This window comes from Panthera leo, chromosome B2 (genome assembly GCF_018350215.1).
Source record: "Panthera leo isolate Ple1 chromosome B2, P.leo_Ple1_pat1.1, whole genome shotgun sequence".
Classification (NCBI taxonomy): domain Eukaryota; kingdom Metazoa; phylum Chordata; class Mammalia; order Carnivora; family Felidae; genus Panthera; species Panthera leo.
In genome coordinates, this window is record NC_056683.1 from 11,051,894 (window position 1) to 11,074,946 (window position 23,053).

Genomic DNA, 23,053 nt, shown 5'->3' on the forward strand with positions numbered 1-23,053 from the left:
TGTGCTGCTCACTCTCTCTCAAAATAAACAAACAAACATTACAAAAAAATTAAGAAAGTTTCTTGGAAGGGAGAAGAAGGGGGAACAAAACACCAAAGGTGATTCTTTTGCATGACATTAGTATTACCAAGTCCCAGGGACGCCCCTCCCTCCCTCTGCTCCCCGACCGGTCACATCTGCCAACACGGAGCCTGCCCTCGTCCTCCTCGGGGCCAACCATACCCTGCCCTCCGTCCGTGCTCACAGGACCCGGGAGAGCAGTGTTCAGGCACCAGTCATTACTGTGCTGTGCTGAGCTGACTCTCCCTAAGAGGACTCCCCATCAGCCCGAAATATCTGTTTCCACAAAGAACGAATCCCCTTCCCAGGGAGCAACATTAGTACTTGAAAAGAATATGGCAGATGTCGGGCTTTTCCGGTAGGAAAATATCCCAGTCCAAGTACCCTGCCAGCATATAAGTACGTATCTACAGCATCCGCCACGTCCATTAGCTCCTGAGTTTGACGCAGGAGTCATTACCAATCCAAATTCTAAACTGCAGTAAGGGAATTCAAACCGCATGTCACCACCGATTTTACCTGGGGATCCATGTCATAGAACACAGCAAAAAGCCCCCGCTTGCCGGCACTAGGCGGAACGTGACCGAAAAAGTCAGCCCCTTGAACTTTACTGTCCCAAAATCTGTATGGAAACTGCAAGGCAATCTGGAAAACGAGCAAGAGAAAGATGGTTAAGAGTTTCTAGAATCAGAAGTAATCTCTAAGACGCAATCTACGGTTAACTAAAGCGATACACAAAAAAATCCTAAAATGCTCCCCTTCCGTGCTCCTGTCTCGTCTGTTCTCTCATGAGCATCTGGCTTTGGGGGCCATTCAGTCCCATCCCCCCACCGATAGCGTGGGTGGGGTGGGCGGGACCCACTGACAAACCCTGGGCTAATCCGAAGATGCCAAGCAGTCCCGAGACCTGGTCTTGAAGCAGATGTTCTGAAGATAAAGTCTCACCTACCCCTAGGGCCACCAGCACTGGCACGTTCTGCTTAGAGAAGATTTTATTTAAAGGCAGAGGAAGTGACACATTCTCCTCACTGAGACCAATTAATTAATGGAGGGTAGGCTTGGAAGGCAGCCAAAAAAAAACACAAAAAAAAAACCCACTTTACTTATATATTTATATGCCAAGTTCAAATCTTGAATAACAACACTCATTTTCCAAACGTCAAGCAAAACTGAGATCTCAGCCAGCTCTCCTCCTTCTGTTCCGATAATAGCCTTTTGTATTCTTCATCAACAATTACTCAAATGAAAAGAAAATCTTTGAATTTTATTTGGATGAAAAAATGATCCGCTACTCAGCCAGTACCAGAAGGTAAGGAACCCTTGGCACCCAACATTCATCTCTTTGGTTTTGAGGCTACAGTAACTTGGTCACCTTTTCAATGATGCCCGCGCCTAAGCTGTTGATAGCCTTCATCTTCTTGTCCGACAGCGGTGGGTTGAAGTGAATGGCACCTTTCTGCAGTAAGGCCAGGGGTACAGTGACTAACACCTGGGGGGAAAACGAACAGTTCACACACAAAAGCACAACTACCCAGTGGGTTCATGACCAGGAAATTCCTGTCTATCGCCAATCACGAGACTGTCAACGTCCCATGTTCTACTGCGAAGAGCCAGAGCCGCCATGGCGGTTCGGTTCACAAGGGCGCCTGGCTAAGCAGAAGCGGCATCCACGTGGAAGAACTCGCAGAAAAGTCTAGATGGTTTACAATAACCCTGGGTGAGAAGAGTCAGTAGATGCCAATTATGAAAAGCAGTACTGTTAAGAGGAAATGGCCCTAAATATGGAATCAGAAGAACTACATTTGTGTATCGTTACTAACACTTTCTAATACCTGGCCAAGGTAAAACCTGCCCTACAAACCCCAAAGAATCGGGATAATGCTTAAAAGTCATACAATACACATCAATATGCTTCATAAATGGTAAAGTCCATCAAAAACATTATGGATTACTGGAGTGCCCGGGTGGCTCAGTTGGTTGAGTGTCCGACTCTTGATTTTGGCTCAGGTCATGATCTCACAAACCGTGAGACAGCATGGGGCCTGCTTCTGATTCTCTCTCTCCCTCTTTCTCTGATCCTCCCCTGCTCATGCTCTCTCTCAAAATAAATAAACTTAAAAACATTTTCTTCAAAACATTATGGGCTATTAAGAAGGAAGCAACTTTTTTTTTTAAATTGGTTTATTATTTTTATTTTTTTAATGTTTTATTTATTTTTGAGTGAGTGAGAGGGAGGGAGAAAGACAGCACTAGCAGGGGAAGGGCAGAGAGAGAGGGAGACACAGAATCTGAAGCAGGCTCCAGGCTCTGAGCTGTCACCACAGAGCCCGACGCGGGGCTCAAACTCATGGACTGTGAGATCATGATCTGAGCCGAAGTCAGGCACTTAACTGATTGAGCCACCCAGGAGCCCCAAGAAGGAAGCAACTCATTGCAGGGTCTCCCAACGGCTTACACAATCCTTTAGGAGAGTTGAAGGTGCCGATGCTAAGAGCCTTCAAGAAAGACTCTCGAGGTCCCATCACAAAACCCTGCATCAAACACAGCTGCTGTCTCTCCACACAATCAGAAAATTTCTGGCTCCAGAACCCTGTTACCACAGTCACGATGAGGAGCCATTACCACTGCTACCAGCTCCAGAAGCACACCACTTCTAGAACAAACTGTGAAATGGGTTCCTCGTGCTTGCCTCACGCCTCCCTTGTAGTTAATGAGCGGACCCTGGAGCCTCTACTGGCCCCTCTGCGGAAAAACCTAACACCTTGACCACGATGCTGGTCAGAAGTGAAGGAAAAGCCATGCCATACCTTCCAAATCTCACGCCAGTGCATCTGAGTGGCTGCAACATTTCCTATTTAGAACCTCAGCTTCAAGGGAGTCTAGGAAGCGTGTGTGTGTGTGTGTGTGTGTGTGTGTGTGTGTGTATGTGTGTGTGTGTGTCCATTTCCGTCCACACTGCAGGCAGCATGGCCGGAGGAGCATCCCATGGAACTGGATGCCGAGCACCACATCCACCACAGCCCTCAGCAAAGATGTAGCGTACGTGGCTTGAACCCCAACTCCAGGAGCACAGAAAGGCCAGAGTTCTTCTTGTGATTTTGTCGCTATTTTCTGCCACATGGAACTTTTTATAAAATATAAAACATTTTCTCGGTCATCATCAAGCAAGCCAAAAAAAAAAAAAAGAGAACAATTATTCTCTTGGATGCAGAAGAACTTCAAGGAAATAAGATCTAGATATCTTCTTAACAACAAAAACGCTCTCAAAAGCCCATGAAGCTGGGCGCCTGGGGGGTTCAGTCGGTTAAGGGTCTGACTTCGGCTCAGATCATGATCTTGAGGCTCGTGGGTTCGAGCCCTGCATCAGGCTCTCTGCTGTCAGCATGGAGCCTGCTTCGGATCCTCTGACCCTCTCTCTCTCTCTCTGCCCCTCTCCGGCTCACTCTCTCCCTCAAAAATAAACATTAAAAAAAAAAAAAGCAAAAAGGAAAAAAAAAAGCACACGAACTTAGGTAAACAAACAGGCCAAAGGGACGAGCCCGCTCTGGTCAGGGACTGAGGCCAGACCTGGGTGGAACCAGCCTAAACTGCATTACAGTGTGTCAGATGTTTATTGGTGGGTCACGCTGGGGTGCAAGTCTTTCACCTCTAAGTCCGGGAAGCTTCCGACTCAAACCATGCCATCTCTGCAGACTACTATAAAAATACTTCCTGTAAACATTCCAGAAGAGACTTGAGAACACAGCCTGCGGCTATGCCCTAATAACCCCGGAGAGCTGGCCATCAAGAGAGAAGAGCAAAGGTGCGTGGTTAGGGTCAGGCAGAGGGGGACCCAGCGAGAGCCGTCGACAGGCAGAGTCACAAAATACCACAGGTTGAGCCATCAGCTGACTGGCAATTTAAAAATTTTTTTTAAATGTTTGTGTGTATTACAGAGGGAGAGAGAGAGAGAGAGAGAGACAATGTGGGAGCGAGGCAGGGGCAGAGAAAGAGGATCCGAAGCAGGCTCCTGGCTCCAAGCTGTGAGTGCAGAACCCGACGCGGGGCTCGAACTCACGCACCGCGAGATCATGACCTGAGCCCAAGTTGGCCACCCAGGCGTTCCGGCTGACTTACAGTTTTAAAGAGAGGTATTTAAAAACAATTTTTACCACCACGAGGAGCTTTAAATTTAAATTCTCAGCTTGGGGCTCCCACATAAGGGCAGGGCTGCTCAGTGGTCTGACACTAGCCACACATCGGACTCACCTGAGCAGTTTCACAAACATGACCAGACTGAATCCCGGAGAATCTCGGGGTGGGGGTGCTGCAGCCTTTCTTTTTAGGCCCCTCCCAGGTGGTCCTAACGTGAGCCAGGATTGAGAACCACTACCAGTCCATGGGGTCCCTGGGTGGCTCAGTCGGTTAAGTGTCTGACTTCGGCTCAGGTCATGCTCTCACGGTCTGTGAGTTCGAGCCCTGCATCGGGCTCTGTGCTGACAGCTCGGAGCCTGGGGACTGTTCTGGATTCTGTGTTTCCCTCTCTCTCTGCCCCTCCCCCACCACTCATGCTCTCTCTTGCTCTCAAAAATAAATAAAACATAAAAAAGAAATTTTTAAAGACCCACTCTGAGTCCAAAGGCTACACTACCATTCCTAACTACCCCGCTAGCCAATGGCAGGAATAATATGAGGACCCACCCCCTGGGCTCACACACCAGACCCTGTCTCTTCATTTGACATGAGATCCTTTAGTTCAGTAGGAGTATCATGCACTCTGAAATACTTCTAGGGAACTGAAACGGGCAGAGCACAGCTAATCTAGGAATCCAGTGATGATCTGTCATTTATACATTCTGGTCATGTCAGAAATAGCTAAACTGAAATAAACTTACAGGATTTATTACTTCCCCTCCACCCCAAGTAAGCATCTTTGCTCTCCAACACCTTAGAAATCTCTGTGTGATTTTGCATGTTACAGCACTCTTCCAGTGTCCACCTACTAACGTGCTTTACAAACACTTCCAGTAACATAAAAGTACTTCTGCCAGTTTCAAAACGAAAACATGGAGCTGTCTTGGACTGAAAAATGATTCCATGGCAAAAGAAACCTACTAAACAAACAAACAAACCCACCACCTTTGTATGTACTGAATTAAGCAAACTAAGTTTTCTGGAATGCGTGACTTCTCAGAGCCTTTAATACACTCATATTTAACTCAAAAAGTAGACTGCAATATACAACACTTTCAAACTTATTTGCCCAAAGAATTTCTCTTCTTGTTCAACTCTCAGGACTGATGTACCACAGAACCTACTTTAAGAAACACTACTCGGGGCACCTGGGTGGCCCAGTTGGTTAAGGGTCTGACTTCGGCTCAGATCATGATCTCATGGTTCGTGGGTTCGAGCCCCGCATTGGGCTCTGTGCTCATAGCTCAGAGCCTGGAGCCTGCTTCGGATTCTGTGTCTCCCCCTCCCTCTGCCCCTCCCTCACCCCGGCTCTGTCTCTGTCAAAAATAACCATTAAAAGTAAATCAATAAGCACTATTCAGAATTCTGTCTACCATGAATGCATACAGCGTTAGATCAGGTCAATGAGACTTGCGCATCCACACAGAACTGAGTGGAGACAGGGAACTCTTCAGGAATCAAACAAGGCTCCGGGCAGACTGCCAAAGGCCAACTTCCGGGTGGAAAACACTGTTTTCCCCACCCCCAGGCCCCTGGCTACACCTCGTGAAATGCTAGCACCTACCTTCTGTGCTGTACATCCTGTCCCATCCGTCATGGTAACCTGCACCTCATCTCCAGAATAATCAATGCTCTGCACCTGCGCAAGAAAAACCACCATGAAAACCAGGAGGGACGGACCCATACGATCCAGGATCCTCCCCCAATTCTATCACGTGAGTTTAGACCTCCAAGACTCCAGAGAACCACTTCCCGGCATTCAGAGATCTAAGTGACATTTACAGCTGACTTCAGGGAACTATCGCTCAGTCATTACAACTTATAAACACTTTGTCAGAAAGTGGAAAATCTTTACAACACAGTCTAGAGTGAAGTATACAGGTAAACGGGGGCCTCTATGACTAGAGCAATGCACAATACAATGCAGCAGGACAAAGACTGGAAGGGAACACTCGAGAGTGAAAATGGCTGCATTGTGTCAGGGAGGTCATGAGACACTTGAACACTTCATTAGCAATGAAAATGCATCTGAGCCACTGTTGCTTCCAGAGGGTGGAGGTGCCTGACGAACAGGCTCACAGCAAGCACCTGTCTCCTGTGTAATCCACGTGTCCCGCACTTGCCATCCTCCAAACCCAAGGCCAAACCAGAGCCGCCCCTCCCGGCCGCTGTGGAGACTCACTGGAGACTCCAGCCGAATGTCTAGTCCTTCTGCCAGTTTTTCAATGATTACAGAGTAGCCAGGCGTTAGCAGAGTGTGGTCACCAGCAAACTGAGCAAAGAATTCGTTGTGGTCCCAGGAGCGAGCAGACACCTGGGAAATGATAATGTGCAGGAAAGCTTATGTTATTCTTTTTTTTTTTTTAAAGTCAACTCTACTCCCAACATAGGGCTTGAACTCATGACCCCAAGATCAAGAGTGGCACACTCCACCGACTGAGCCAGCCACGCGCCCCAGGAAAGCGGATCTTAGAACAAAAGGTAGACATGATTTGGGCACGGGCACCACTCCTTGATAAACACACTCGGTGTATTACATATCAGTAATTCTGGAAAAGGAGAACTCTATGAGTAAAACTGCGTTTGAGCAACTCCAGCTATAAATATGCCATCCACGTGTCTTCAACGTGGCATCTGTGCAGAGGCTGAAACCCGGCACAGTTTTGGAAAACAGGGTTACTCCAACCACAATGGAGTCGGATGCAGGGAGGTGCAGAGTTGGACAAGAGGTCGGGGTCAGCCGTGGAGCCTCTATTCAAAATACAGAGGGTCTGAGTATCAAGACCACAGTGGTCAAGTGACTGACAGAGGCAAGTTTAAATTTATTCCAGTGAGACAGGCAGACCGTAACTGCAAGGCTACTCTATTTTGGTCTCCCGAGAGCAGTGTTCTCAGACCACGACGGTTCCACAGAAATGCCTTCAGGGACTCCGTGGAGCACAAGGGAAGACCGGCAGTGAACGGACAAGGCTCTGGGCCCCTCCCGGGTCCAGCCCAGTGGCCGTCCTGCACTTGGTTCACATACTGAGTCTTCGCACACATTATCGGAAGGAAGGTTTCTCTCACTTAAAAAAAAAAAAAAAAAAGTCTAAACCACTGTGGGGTTAATATGCTCTGAAGTCATGGTTTTTGACCTTTTCAACAGCAGAACCATTGTTTCCTGTTTACCCAAACTGGTCGGGAGTTCAGTGCTTAGATGCGAGGTGCGGGTGAGCGCGCGTGCGCGCGCGCACACACACACACGCGCACACACACACACACACACGCGCACACACACACACACACACACACACACACACGCGGGCGCGCGCGCTTCACAGAAGCCAGCCACACCTGATGGAGGCTGCTCCCGCAGGCGTACTCCAGGTTACTCAGGTGGAAGTGAAGCACCTGTTGTTCAAGTTCACTGAACTGGATCCCCGACTCCTGAATAAAGGCTTTGTAGATCTCCTCGATCTTTTCTGTAAGGGGAAGGGGGCAAAGCAGAAAAAGAACGGCTGTCACACTATTGTCTAATTCCTTATCTTATGTTCCCAAACTCCTGCTACCTGCAAAATCTGCTAAACTCAGGTCCCTTCCCAAGCCAACTCGGGGCATGAGGGAGGATATGTTGAGAAGGTTGGTTTCACTCACAAAGGAAAAGCTTATCTCAACTGGAAACAAGGTCAGGAGGCTACATTCAACCACGTTTCATTTCTGCCCAGTTGAAAAAACTTTCCTTTTTGGCTCAAGATGGAGAAAAAAGTACCCCCGCCCCCCACCCCCGTCCACCCCCCACATATATAAAGACACACACCCAGAGAAAAATCCTCTTCCCTTTCTGGTCCTAGTGTGAATCACCTGAAGTCACATTCTGAGGACCTCTCACCTTAACTAAGAGACCTACAACAGACTATCGGCTGTATTCTCTCCAAAACAAGAATACTCCGTTATGGCCTTTCATCACCTCAGTCTGCTGCCTTGATACCTTCCAATTACTGGTGTTTCACCGCCTACGTAATAAATTCCAAAACCCACAGCCAGACGCTTGCTAGCACCTTTCCAGCCTTTCCAAAGACAGCAACTGCTACCCGCCCGCTCTCACGCTCTGCTAAGTTGCAGCCTGGTCTCTTCCCGGTAAATTCCGACCCCGGGAGGCAGCTGCCCCCACTGGCCTCCCTGCCAGCACCCTCCAGCCCGGCCCATCGCCCCTTCGGGCCAGCGTCACCCGGCCACCACGCACCTTGGGAATCCTGCTTGCTAGCAACCCCAGCATTCAGCCACGTCACACAACCGGAACTTTCAACTACACATACACAGCCCTGTGGAATCGTTCCAATTCTGCTCTTCGACTCCCCTTGTGGGGATGTGGGGGCGAGGGAGGCTCACGCCTGACACATGGTAAGAATCTTAGCACGGGCCCTTCTTCATCACCTTTCCAGTGAGAACCACCACCCTACATGTACACCACAGACTCCAGGCTTCTTTCTATCAAGTCCTGTGCACTTGCTTAGCTAGACACGAACTGAAAGTGAATTTTAAAAAAATTTGTTTGGCAGCTCCGGGTTCTCATCAAAATTTTCCACCCTCGTGCTAGATGGTTAATCCGGGGATGCTCGCAGCACCTCTGGATTTGTGCCGGGCTTTCTCCCCCCCCAGACCACAGGGCTTTCCTGCCACTTTCACTACCACCCTGCAGTCCCATTCCTGCATCCTGCCATGTACTTTCTATTTTCCTTTAGGTTTTGTAGAGGTTCGGGGAGAACCAAGACTGCTGGAACAGTATGTGAAATTAAGTATGAACAGATTGGGAGAAGGCTTAATGTGACTTTTATGTAAATTACATTTAAAAGCTCTAGTACATATGCTTTGTGAAATTAACTCTAGCTTCTCACTATTTATATTTGGGTGTTTTGGGCTAAGTGCTAATTAGGTGAAATCTCAGCTCAGATACTACCAGGCAGGATGTAACCGCAACCTTCCCCAAGTGGAGATGTGTGCGCCATTATTCAAGCTTTCCAAAAAAACATTTATAAGACGAAACACCAACTCACACAGCGTTGCTGATCCTGCCCTGATAACTTTTCTTAAGTAAGGCCAAGACAAAGCAGTACTATTAATGTTTTTATGTGGTAGTCCTGAAAGGAGGGTGAAGAAAACCCTGTCCAGTGACTACCACACACGTGCAGAATGCTAACCAAACTCTGAGAACATTCCGCACAATGTCAGCTTAGTAACTGTCCCCAGTTTCAGAAAATTCAACGGCCCACTACTGGGTCTGGACACTACCTACATTTGATTAAATGATCCCCGTGCATCCCAGGAAATTTCTGAAAATGTTCTGCTAGACTCTGCCAGTGAACACTTAACTAGTTAGGGCGGTTCAACATGGTGGGTCTCAGGGCAGGAGAGGAAAAGGGGAGTAAAGAGAAGGGACGGTCCCTGTCACGGAGACGTTTACTCCAAACAGTGATGCAGCATCTATCAAGATGAAGAAGTAAAAACCCTTATAAGGGAACATACTGCTGAAACAAATTAACATCTTGCGAACGGAATCATACTTTAAGAAACCCAGACATTCGCCGAGAACTACAAGTCAATACATTCAGGGCATAAAAATTGTAGGTTAAATAAATATCAATTTAAGAAGCAGTATGGTAAAATCTCCGTTGGCACCCTCACGGAAATGAGTTCTTACAGACAGTCAAGTTTTCGAAAAGAGTACACTTAGTACGTTTTGGTCCATTTAGTACCAAAGCCTAACGATTCTGAATTTAAAATTTTAAACTGTAATACACATTCTTGAATTCTTAAAACATACTGAAAAAAAAAATCTCAACCTACTGCCCAAAACAGGGAAAGGAAATCCTGGCATACAGAAACTCTCTTACCTAGAAAGGGCGTTATGTCATTGACCATTCACAAGGGGCTTACCACAGTTTCCTTAAAAGTAAGCTCCTAGGGGCAAATGCAAATTAAACATTTAAATGATCATTTTAAACACCAGCTATTTTATGCAACATAAGATCCACGAGTGCTCGTGAACACGGGCATCTAAAGGTCCCTGAGGAAGATCTGCTTTCCAGAGTGGGACAGTCTGGAGAATTCAGCAGTCCAAAACGAAGGTTCAAAGGACTCCACTTTTTTTTTTTTTTTTTTTTAAGTAGGCTCTATGCCCAACGTGGGGGCCTGAACTCACGACTCCGAGATCAAGAGTCACATGCTTCACTGACCGAGGCAGCCGGGCACCCCTCCAGAGGACTCCTCTGCTCCTGCTAATCCAGCTTTGGGTTACAGAGAGACTCCCAAGGAACAGTCAGAACCCCATTCTCCCATACCTCCTAACGGAACATCTTGGAGCTGAGTCTTATCCTTTCTCCACTCAGAGACAACATCCAAGAGAGCATTAAAATGAAAATCCATGCGCTTGTCAATAGTGGGGTCAGTTATTCTTCCACCTTCCTGAATTAAGTCACATCTCTCTCCAAATTTATGCATGCTGATGCCAAGCTTCAAAATAATAAGAATAAGAAGGTGAAAATTTTCCCTGGAAAAAACACTTACAGGTTCTAAGCTGAAATCAGACAGAGCTCTCTCATGGAGAAAATGGTCTAACAGATCCCGAAAGTAAAGCTACACATGCCTCCTGGGGAGTGGCAGCCAAGTCAGGCAGTGAGGAAAGAGCAGGAAATCGAGGAGCGCTTCTCTCAGGAAAACGTGAGGTAACAGCAGGCAGCTTCTATGCCACGCACCCTACAGCCTTGTGGCCAGTGGCCAGGGTCTGTTAATGCTTCAGGTGCTACACCTGCACATGGCCTCCCCTCGCTCTGACGTCCTGTCCCCTGCGTGGACCCTCACAGGAATGAGCACGCAACCACACCAACACTCACAGAAGCTGATGCCGAATTTACGGCAAATAAGCAGTTCAGAAAAAAACCTTGGGCCTACCAGGTCTTCAAAGAAACTATGTAGGGTTGCCCGATAAAAGACAGCATGCCCTCTTAAAACTGGACTCTCAGATAAATAACGAGTGGTTTGGGTTTGGGGGGGGAGGGGGTTGTTTTTTGTTATTGTTTTTTTAGTATAAGTATATCCCAAACATCGCATGCAAGATAGCCCACGTGGTACTTGGGATATACTTATCCTAAAAAAATTTACTTATGTATCCAAAAGGTCAAATTTAGCTGGGCATGCTGTGTTTTTATTTGCTTCACCCAGCAAACCTTAAAATGACAAGCTTATCAAGTGGCCTGCAAATAACACACAAATAGAATTATAGATCTCAGGAAAAAATCTTCTCTGTGCTCTCGCTCCACTTTCTCAGAAAGGAAGAATTGTAACTGTTTTTATCGGGGATGAGGGGGCAAGAAACCATTTGGGGGTTGTTATTTATCATCCAGAAGCATATTAATACTATACGAAAACAAAATGAGAGTTTTTTCTTCTGCTTATCTACGAGACGAATCATCAAGAAACCCACTTGTTCACACATGAGTGCTACCGGGTTGTTGATACAGCCATTGACAATCTGCGCCCCTCTTCCCACTGTGACGCCTTTGAAAGATTTATCATCCCATACTCGGCCTCCGATTCTGTCTTTGGCTTCCAGGACAGTCACCTAAAAAGATAGGCAATCAGGGAAGCTACACAGGAATAGAGTAGCCATTTAAATACAGTACTACAAAGGCAAAATGACACAGGTAAGTTCCATACGTAGTAAATTATTAGATCGCTTGCGAACAAAAGTTTAAAAAGAGGGTGGTGTGAGCAGAAGCCAAAGTAGATGTTAAAACACACAATCCCGCTTTTAGCAAGGAGTGAGAAGCCTGCTGGAGGAATGCCTTAAACTGTCCCTCCTCCAACCCCACAATGAGAAGATTTGCTGAGCCAGCACGTGAGATGCACTAAGAGCTTTTATGAAATACTATCCCACAAATTAAAAAGCACTAAAAGAAACTAGGTTAATGCAGTGATTTTGTCCTATGAAACATCTATGTATGTAGCAAAATTCCTTTAGCATTGCAAATGGCCTTTAATGTCCCTGAGATGTGACTATTAAAAAAAAAAAAAAAAAAACAAGGGCACCAGGGTGGCTCAGTAGGTTAAGCGTCTGACTTCAGCTCAGGCCACGATCTCATGGTTCGTGAGTGGAAGCCCCACATCGGGATCGGAGCCTGAAGCCTGCTTCAGATTCTGTGTCTCCCTCTCTCTCTCTCTGCCCTTCCCTCCTTGTGCTCTTTCTCAAAATATAAACATTTTTTTTTTTTTTTAATCATATGTCATTCTACCCAACGATGACCTCGTGGGCTTGATCTAAGCAGGCTGGCCCCACACCCAGACGATTTTACCTCCCCCCAGATTTCTTTCTTTTTTTCTTCTTTTTAAGGGCTTAGATGAATCTGCGTTTTTTAACTTTTTAAAAATTATTTTTAAGTAATCTTTAGACCCAATGTGGGGCTTGAACTTACAACTCTGAGATTAAGAGTCGTGTGCTCTACTGACTGAGCCAGCCAGGTGCCTCTACTTCCCCCAAATTTCTGAGGGCAGGAGGGGCTGTGGGTGACAGCCCTGTGGCTGTAAGTGCTACACTTCTCTGGGCTGCAGTGACCCAGGGCAAATGGGAATCCTATGCAGTTCAAGGCCACCCATTCCACTTCTGGATCCCAGAAAGCACTCTTTCAAATTGCTCAAGGAGGTTCCCCAAGTTAGCCATCTCCTAGGTTACTCAGGAGACTCTCTTTCCTGACCATGAGAAGGATGGGTGGTCTCTGTAGAGTCTGTCTTATCACCCGGCAAAAGAAAGGAGAGAACAGGTGGAGTCCTCTGAATATTTTATTCCTCATTTTCTTCAACAAGCAAGGCTATAGCCAAATTTCTACCCTTCCCACCCTCTTTCTTGGATTTCATTCAGATTAACACAGACCCACCCATTTCTAGATTCTTTTTCAGTATAAGAGGAAGGCAGGACATTAAAGACGGCACCCTAGACTTTCGATGTTAATAATCTCCCCTGTAACATAATCTGTAAGTTTTCTAAGTAAAAACAAGAAATCTTGGCCCTAATATCTGATGCTGGAATAAATGATCAATTAAAACACTTCCTAGCTTCACGCCATTAAGAAAATATTTTGAGGGGCGCCTGGGTGGCTCAGTCTGTTGACCGTCCAACTTCGGCTCAGGTAATGATCTCACAGTTTGTGAGTTCAAGCCCTGCATCCGGCTGTCTGCTCTCAGCTCAGAGCTTGCTTTGGATCCTCTGTCGCCCCTACTCTCTGCACCTCCCCAGTTCATGTTCCGTCTCTCTCAAAACTAAATAAAACATTTTTTTTAAAAAAAAGAAGATTTTGAAATGCAAACACACTTCCTATAAATCCAACTCAGGTTCTTCTGTTTCGTTAGCAACATAATGTAATCCAAGACTTAACGTCTTCCATTCAACTGAGGGAAACGGCTCTTAGACATGGTTACTGAAAACTTTTCTCATCTCAGAAACTCTTCCAGCAGAAGAGACACCATGGAAAAGAAGCTGTCATTTCTTGGGGCGCCTGGGTAGCTCAGTTGGTTGAGCATCTGACCTCAGCTCAGGTTATGACCTCACGGTTCATGAGTTTGAGCCCCGTGTCGGGCTCTGTGCTGACGGCTCGGAGCCTGGAGCTTGCTTTGGATTCTGTGTCTCCCTCTCTCTCTGCTCCTCCCCCTCTGACACTCTGTCTCCATCTCTCAAAAATAAATAAACATTAAAAAAAAATTAAAAAAAAAAAAAGCTGTCATTTCTTTCAGCCAGAGAAAAGTGAAGATTAATTCAATTCTACCAAGATGATTTTCATATCTGGTTTACTGAAAACCAAAGCCCTTGAAAAATAAGTGTTTAAAAAGGGGAAATGTGTCAGACCTAAAAAGTCACAGAAATCAAGGGGATGGCTAATTTGAATGAACCTAATAGAAATTAGATTCTAAATTGCACAATTTTTTTTCTAACAGTCTCTATTTTGGCTAATTTTGAATTGGAATATGGCCACATACTAGGTAAAAACTACCCTACCTTGGAGAAGCAAGCTGCCTCAAACAGGTGGAGCACACTTTAAAGTCATGCAATTCTGTCTCAACAACAGATTAATCCAATCTTGCTTCCAAAAGCAGGGATTTTTGTTTCTCAGAGAGTCAAAGTGTGCCTTTGAGGGGCACCTGGCTGGCTGTTGGTAGAGCATGCAACTCTCCATTCTCGGGGTTGTGGGTTCAAGCCCCATGTTGGGCACAGAGGACAGAGGTTACTCGAAAAAAAATATATATATGCAAATTTCATTGTGTGTTTCAGAAACTTTTATACAAGAAATGGCGAACTTCTAAGCTGCTATTAGCTGTCTCAAGCTATTGCAAAAACAAAGACTTTTTCCCAATGTCCCCTCTATAGTGTCAATAACACCTGGGAAAAATTTCTGCTTTCATACCTGCACAGAATCTCTTCTGACTTGCTCATTAGGAGTCTAAAACCCTCTGTAAAGCTGTCTAAACTCTTTCTTTTATTAAACCAATTCTAAAAATTTTTTCATCTTTTCTAGAACCAATAGCAAAGATTTTAAAGATACATAAATAAAAAAAAAATAAAAATAAACGTTAAAAAATAAAATTTTAAAAAATAAAGTAAAAAAAAAAAAAGATACAAAGATACAGTGCATTTAGAATTGCCCACTAAAATCAGAAACTGGTTTCTAAATCTTAGAAAATCTGGACCAAAGGAATGGTTAACCATCTGTTATCAACTTCATGTCCCAAAATCTTACCTTAATTCCAAAGTTATGCAGTTGCCTAGCAGCTGCTAATCCTGCTGGACCAGCCCCGATAATGATGACTGATTTCTTTAAAAATAAAAAAAATTAAAAAAAATTTAAAAATGGAGGGAGGGGGAAGGATCCAATTAGAGAAATGAAAACAATAAAACAATATACCCTGTTAGTTGTCTAGAAGGTACTAACCACCAAGCCATGTTAGCTCATCTACATTTCTTTGATGTTCACAGAAAGCTATTTTCCTAAAGAACACGGAAGTGCTGGTCTTAAGGAGTCCCCTCCTCCTTACAGTTCCTGACACTCTTCCCCAGAGCAACCCACGTTCTACAAACGTCTTGCTTTATAACTTCTGTGGTGATGATGTGGCTGTTACTAGTATCATTAACTAGTATTCACTAGTATCTGCATGCTAGCACTGATCATGGTGGTGGATGGTGTCCCCGTTAAGGCAACAGTCACCTACGTTGTGGTAATCTTTAGGAAGAAGATGCTGGTCGGTGCCGACGTTAAGAACCCCCGTGTTGATGAGCCCTTTTCTCGTCATAAAATAAAGTATCCTCTCCACTTCCTGAACGCATCGGATGCGCACGAGACCCCGAACGATGATGTGAGGAATACATTTCTGAGGTGTAAGAGCTTCCTGTGTTTGAAAACAAAACCAAGCTGTTAAAACAAATACAACACGTAACTCTTGGTTCCTCCAAAAGTTAAACAGAATGACTATATGACCCAGCAATTCCACTCATATACACTGAAAAGAACTGACAACGTAGGTTCCAACAAAACTCACAGCAGCACTATTCAAACTACCAAAACGGTGGAAACCATCCAAGTGTCCATCAACGGATGAATGGATAAGCCAAAAGGGGTATACCCATACATGGAATACTATCTGGCCATAAAAAGAAATGAAAGTTCTGGGGTGCCTGAGTGGCTCAGTCGGTTAAACCTCTGATCTCGGCTCAGGTCATAATCTTACAGTTTGTGAGTTCAAGTCTCACGTTGGGCTCACCGCTGTCAGCAACGAGCCTGCTTCGGATCCTCTGTCTTCCTCGCTTTCTGCCCCTCCCCCTCTCATGCACCCTCTCTCAAAAATAAATAAAACATTAAAAAAAATGATATGAAGTTCTGATGACTGCTACCACATGGATGAACCCCGAAAACGTGATGTTAAATGAAGAAGCAACTGACAGAAGGCCACATGTTGCACGATTCCATTTATATAAACTACCGCACTGGGCAAGTCTACAGAGACAGGAAGTAGACTAGTGGTTGCCAGACTAGTACTGGGGGAAGGGAGGAATGGAGAGTCACTGCTTAATGGGTGTGGGCTTTCCTCTTGGGGTAACAAAAAAGTTCTAGAACTAGATATGGAGACAATCATATAACACTATTTACTTAATGCCACTGAACTGTACATTTGCAAAGGTAAAAATGGTAAATTTTACATTGCATTTTACAATTAAAAAAAAAAAAAACCACCTTTCAGGGTATATGAGTCCATCAGGTATCACTAAGATATAGTAAGATCAGAGGGAGGTTTGCCTTGTGAAGGACAAAAAGAAGAAAGGGACAAAAGGAAGATACAGCAATTTGCATTTTCTCTCCTAATCCTCTCCCGTCCCACAGAAGGACAGCTAGAGGGAGCGTGGGCTGACCACATCGTAAATACATTCTTGACTCAATAAACCACTCAAGCAAGGGCCACTGCTGAAGCCCACACTGCCACTGGTACTGGCAGAAAAGCTGGATTCTCATCACTGATATGAGGAGACAGATTTAGGAACTTGTTTAAAAAGGGGAGAGTGGCGCCTGGATGACTCAGTAGGTTGAGCGTCTGACTCATGATCTTGGCTCAAATCATGATCTCAAGGTTCGTAAGATCGAGCCTTATGTCAGGCTCTGTGCTGACGGCCTGGAGCCTGCTTGGGATTCTTTCTCTCCCCCTCTCTGCCCCTCCCCCGCACACATGCCCCCTTTCTCTCCCTCAAAATAAATAAACAAGAACAAAACACACTGCCTTTCCCTACTCATCCCAACTTTGGCAAGGTCTCGGAACATTTCAAAGATTCAAGATTAACGTAGCCTTGACCCAGTGTCATGACACACAGAGAGAGCGAGTGGGGGAAGGGGCGGAGAGAGCGAGAATCCCAAGCAGGCGCCACACTGTCAGCACAGAGCCAGATTCGGGGCTCAACCTCACAAACCACGAGATCGTGACTTGAGCTGAAATCAAGAGTCAGACACTTCACAGACTGAGCCACCCAGGCGTCCCCTTACAATTTTCTTAATAATATTTTCTATAGCTGACTTTAAGAATATACTATGCAATACACACAACATACAAAACATGTGTGAATCAACTGCTTACGTTACTGGTAAGGCTTCCAGTCAACAGTAGGCTATTAGAAGTTTTAGGGGACCCAAAAGTTGTATGTGGATTTTTGAGTGGGTAGGGGATGGAGTCAATGCCTCTAACCCTCAGACTGTTCAAGGGTCAAGTGCATGCTCAAAGTATTCAAGAAATAACATTGGCTTGCGATGCTGCAGAAGGTAAAGAAATTTGTTTTCATGAAAATAAAAATGATTTCAAAATCTTTGACTCATAGCCTCTATATATGTGTTTTCCCACTAAAATATTAAACATAGGTAATACATACTATTTTATTAAATATTAAAATAGATCCAGGCTGATAAGTTCAGGATTTTTTTCTGTAAGCTTCTTCACCTGTATCAATTGATTTTCAAAGTCAAATGAAAAGAAACGTGAAGAAAAATGAATCCAAGACTGTTTTTCTGAAAAGTGTATCTTTGCAACTTATTTACAGAAAATTCTGACCACAATTTTGTTCAGTTCAGCAAATGTTTATTGAGCATCTACCTCAGGCCTGCTGGGGAGGAAATGAACAAGTCTGCCTTGTCTAACCCACTTACATAATTCATATAAGTTGTAGTAACAGCCATAACCTAATCAGGCCACCTCATACTGGATTCTAACCCAGTGAGATACCAGGGTGGAATTGGAGTATCTATTCTTTTAAATATTTGCGAGAGACAGACAGACAGACGGACAGGGAGGGAGGGAGTGTGAAGGAGCAGGGGAGGGGCAGAGAGTGAGGGAGACAAGAGGATCCAAAGCAAGCTCTGAGCTGTCAGCACAGAGTTGGACGTGGGACTCGAATTCACCAACAGTGAGATCATGACCTGAGCCGAAGTCGGACACTTAACCGACTGAGCCACCCAGGCGCCCCTGGAGTATCTTTCTTTAATCAAGATTAATTTGGCAGTCTTGCCAAAGGTTCTGGATTCAGCAGTTCCTCAAACAATTGAAGAAATTAATCAGAAAAATATTAGGGTTAGGAAATCCTTTGTTGTTGTTGTTGTTTTGAAGCTCATATTCCCTTCTCATTTAGCCTCACCCCTTTCCAAGTAGGTGCTGCATGAGGCCCCTGACATCTCTTCAGTCCCAGCAAACAGCAAAGCACTCACTAGTCTCTGCGTTGGAGGATAATACGATGTTAAGACTCTGCCTCCGGGGGTTTATGATACAATCTTTAATGTTTTACTTCTCTTCCTCTTGGCATTCACAGCGGAACGCGCTCGGAACCAACTCTGCGCCATACACGCACTCACTAGAGTCAAGAGTTCTGATATGATCTGAAGTGGTGGTTCTCAGGATACAGAGACTTCGCACCCCTTGGGTAATACTTGGAGACACCTCTGATGGTCACGACCAGGGGTGAGCTAGTGGCATCTAGAAGGCAGAGGCCAGGGATGCCGCGCAACATCCTACGGTGCCCGGGACAGCCCCCCACACAAAGACCATCCACCCAAATGTCCGCAGTGCGCAGGTGGAGAATCCCCGATCTAGAAGGGCCCCCCGCCCCGCCCCACGGCTATCGCAGCCCCTCTCTTCCCAGGGCGGCCTCCGCCCGCACGCGTCAGCTCACGTCCCTTCACTTACTTTGCAGTTAGTGTACCACAGCGCGAGGATGAGGTTCCTCAAGGCCAGGTACATGGTGGGGTCTCGGGAATACTCCGGGAACTCATAGAGCTCGTCCAGCTCCATCACGTCTGGCCTCACGCACAGGGCTTTACCGCACTCGTTGGGCTGATAGAAAGGCTGGAAGTACCGGTTCATGCCTGGAGCTGACAGAAGACACAGACGGGCAAATCCCACGGCCGTAACTTCCAAACCCAAACCAGGGAAACGCCAGGGCAAGACCAAACCGCAAGCGCCATGGTCTGTCCTACGATAAATTTCCTGCTTCCTCTGTCCAGCCGATGAAATACACACGAACTACCTATTTTCCCCATTCTTTCCTCACAAATTTAATTTCCATGGCATGGAAAATTTTTTTTAAGTTTTAACTGGGGTAACAACACCTGCCATAAAATCGACCACCTTCACCGAGTTCAGGTGTTGCGTGCAGCCAGGTTGAGCACGTTCACATTGCTGTGCAACAAATCCCCCGAAATTCTTTATCTTGTAAGACTGAAACTCTGTGAATGTGAACTCCCCATGGAAATAGGTGTTAACTCATTGGAATTTTTCTGATTAAAAAATGGGGCGCCTGGGTGCCTCAGGCGGTTAAACCGCTCAGGTCATGATCTCACGGCTTGTAAGTTCGAGCCCCACGTCAGGTATTGTGCTGATGGCTCAGAGCCTGAAACTGCTTTGGCTTCTGTCTCCCCTTCTCTCTCTCTGCCCCTCCCCCACTGTCTCTCTCTCTCTCTGAAAAATAAATAAAACATTAAAAAATTTTAAAACAATGAATAGGTTCATAGAGGTACGTATCAATCCCTGACTCCTCTGAGAATCCTTGAACAGTGGGGTAACATTTACGGGGATAATCTATCCTCAGTGCTGTTTCTATGAACAGAGACTATTAATATAACAGGTACTTAGTTTTTTCTAAAGCCAGAAAAAAATGCTTTTTCCTAATCTGCCTTTCAAGAACATTGTCCCTATGTCATTAAACATGACTTCAATGGACAGAGAGTATTTTCCCATGATTTAACCACTCCCCCATTGCTGCACATTGAATTTTCATCTAATTATTTCACTATTATCAACAATGCAATATAAATCTTTGGACTCACATTTGATAATTTACTTCGATAATTAATTTAGGATAAATTCCTAGAATAAAGGGTGTCTGTCTATTTTAAGGTTTTCAATTCACAAACTGTCCCTCACAAATGCCCATACCCACATATAGCATTTGCAAGCCTGTTTCATTGTACCTTCATTAACCCTGGGATTTATCACTTCAGCTTTGATTCTGACCACCTCCACATTTTTAGAGGGCCCAGTGTTATTTGGTTAAAAACTTTAAAAAAATGCTTCCAGGTCAAAATCTATTTGCACCACCAAACATGAAGTTTGTTAGTGTCCAGACAGAGGAAGGTCTAAAATTGTTCCTTGTACACTAAGAATTCCAGTAGAGAATTTTAAAGATCCATTTAAAGTAAACGGTCAACAGCAGGTCTGGCCTGACCTGATGTTTTGGATTATTTTCAAGAGTGGATCACTTAGTTGAGATTTTCAATGGCTTCATTAGAAGCAGAGAGACTGGGGAGAGAGGAAAAAAAAAAAAAAAAAAGAAGGGCGACTCATACAGTTAAAACTATCTTCCAGTATGTCCGAGTTTGCATTATCTTCAAATTATGTAGCCACCTAAATTTCAAATAAAAAACTCCTTGGAGTGACTGGGTGGCTCAGTCAGTTAAGCAGCTGACTTTGGCACAGGTCATGATCTCACAGTTCATGAGGTTGGGCCCCACATCGGGCTCTGTGCTGACAGCACAGAGACTGCTTGGGATTCTCTGTCTCTCCCCCACTCGTTCTCTCTCTGTCAAAAATAAATAAACGTTAAAAAAAAAAAAAAAAAAAAAAAGATGGGGCGCCTGGGTGGCTCAGTCGGTTAAGCGTCCGACTAAGGCTCAGGTCATGATCTCACAGTTTGTGGGTTTGAGCCCCTCATCAGGCTCTGTGCTGACAGCTCAGGGCCTGGAGCCTGCTTCAGATTCTGTGTCTCCTTCTCTCTCTGCCCCTCCCCTGCTCACACTTTGTCTCACTCAGTTTCTCAAAAACAAATAAATGTAAAAAAGGAAAAAAAAAAAGAAATAAAAAGAAAATGTTGTTAAAAAAATAAATAAAAATTACTCCTTCAACTCCGTAGACACAATTCCTGGACGGGTGTTACAGACTTCACACTATGGAGGGGAAATTAACTGCACGATCTACACAAATGATACAACTGAGCCACGGCATAACTAAATGCATGAAATAATGAGGGGCCTTCTATCAGGCCACACACATTAAGAAAATGTCTTTTGCGTTCTGCTCGCCCACACGTGCCCGGGGAAAGAGGGGCAGGGGAAGCAGGGAGGGCCACGACTGGCTCTCACCCGGCGCAGAGGGGGCCGCCTTGGAGGGCTCCAGCTTCCCGGGGCTGGTGCTGCTGGCCGCGCGGTGCGTGCTGGCGCAGGAGGGGCTCATGCCCACGCAGTCGGGGTAGTAGGCAGAGAGCAGGGGTGCCGCCACGCTGTCTTTCAGCAGAGGAGGGAGGATGAGCATGGAGTACCACCAGTGGTTGGAAACTTCCGACACCCTCTGAAACGGGGCAGACAAGACAGAGAGGCGCAATGGCAGACAAGAACCGTACGTGCAGACCCAGCCAAGGACAGAGGACGCTGTGCGTCATTCACCCACGGCCCTCTCACACCCAACCACCCTACACCAGAGCTCCGCACACTCCGATTTAGAAACAAAAAGAGCCGAGGGTCAGGGCGCCTGGGTGGCTTAGTCACCTGGGCATCCGACTTCGGCTCAGGTCATGACCTCACAGCTTGTGAGTTCGAGCCCCACATCGGCTGGCTGCTGTCGGCATAGAGCCTGCTTTGGATCCTCAGTCCCCTCTCTCTTTCTGCCCCTCCCCGGCTCACACTCTCTCTCAAAAACAAACATTAAAAAAAAAAGAAAAAATAGCCAAGGGTCCGCGGAGAGAGCGTTTCCTAACAGAATTCTTTCAGAAGCACAGCAACAGCCTCCTCCTGTGCCCCTCAAACACCAACACCCCCAACCGCCAACACCAAATAAAGCTGCGTCCAGTACGTTATTATCTGTGCAGCATAATTACACGTAACGTAAGAGTCAGTACAGTCCACTACGCTGCAAGCTCAGGTTTCAGTCTGACACAAGAAACTTCTCTCTGGTCAGTAATCATTCATGATCTACCCCCCGCCCCCTTTTACTTAGGATCGGAAGGTAATGGAAATTACGAAACTAGGCAGAAAAAAACAGCTCTCCTGAGAAGCAGCCAAGCATTACTCCTTTTTGCTAGAAGGTACTAAAAACTTTCAGAGGGAGGAGTACACTACAACTATCAAAATAAGATGCTAAATGTAGAAATGAAAAAAGCAGCTATTTTTGGCCTTAAAATATGTGATCGCATTCCAGAGCTGATTTAACATATGGAGTCATCGGATCGAAGCATCTGCAGGATGACTATTGCACTAAAAATCACATTTACTTGGCTTCTAAAGCGACACTGCCTCCAATCCTGTGTCAGACGGCCTTTTCTAAACATGATCTTGAATGTATGTTCCAAGAATTCTAAGAATCTGACACAGGAGAACCTTGAGCTCAGGGACCCTCTGCTGTCAGCTCTCCAGGCTCTGAGCAGATGCTACCTGCCATCAAGTGGGGGTTTGTGAACTCGAGGTCCAGAGGGCGAACGCGGTCCGCGGATGCCTTTTGCTTGCCCTTCACCTTTCACAGGGTCCAAGCGTGGGACAAGCACTTTTCAGTTTACTAAGGGCCCCAACACCCCCTATAAATTATTCCCAGCTGCTTCACACATTGGCTGTACCAGCTCAGCCCCTGCAGGCATTTCAATTTGCAATCTGTTCTCAAGGCTACCCTTGCGGCCTGCCTGTGCTGCACTGAAAAAGCACAGAAACTTCAGTTCCTTCCCCGACACACCAGGGCTGCCTCTGGGGACTCCTTCCCAGCGTAACCCCAAGGAGAAAGGACACGGAGCGTTCTG

The 23,053-nt window shown here is 45.7% G+C and overlaps 1 protein-coding gene across 10 annotated transcripts in view; it reads right to left on the minus strand.

The window, feature by feature from the left end:
- The window catches only part of KDM1B (lysine demethylase 1B), a 68,102-nt gene that overhangs the window by 14,371 nt on the left and 30,678 nt on the right, over nucleotides 1–23,053 (minus strand). For all 10 annotated transcript variants that reach the window (XR_006202424.1, XR_006202425.1, XM_042937804.1 and 7 more), the window contains 11 exons: nucleotides 21,414–21,618; nucleotides 18,964–19,148; nucleotides 15,463–15,639; nucleotides 14,994–15,068; nucleotides 11,693–11,830; nucleotides 10,551–10,722; nucleotides 7,567–7,694; nucleotides 6,416–6,547; nucleotides 5,798–5,872; nucleotides 1,433–1,549; nucleotides 580–705 (listed from right to left, as the gene is read on the minus strand). Coding sequence is in view for 8 of the 10 variants with exons in the window: in XM_042937804.1 (XP_042793738.1) it covers nucleotides 580–705; nucleotides 1,433–1,549; nucleotides 5,798–5,872; nucleotides 6,416–6,547; nucleotides 7,567–7,694; nucleotides 10,551–10,722; nucleotides 11,693–11,830; nucleotides 14,994–15,068; nucleotides 15,463–15,639; nucleotides 18,964–19,148; nucleotides 21,414–21,618 (1,530 nt within the window). In the remaining 2 variants the exon portion in view is untranslated. The remainder of the gene's footprint in view (nucleotides 1–579; nucleotides 706–1,432; nucleotides 1,550–5,797; nucleotides 5,873–6,415; nucleotides 6,548–7,566; nucleotides 7,695–10,550; nucleotides 10,723–11,692; nucleotides 11,831–14,993; nucleotides 15,069–15,462; nucleotides 15,640–18,963; nucleotides 19,149–21,413; nucleotides 21,619–23,053) is intronic.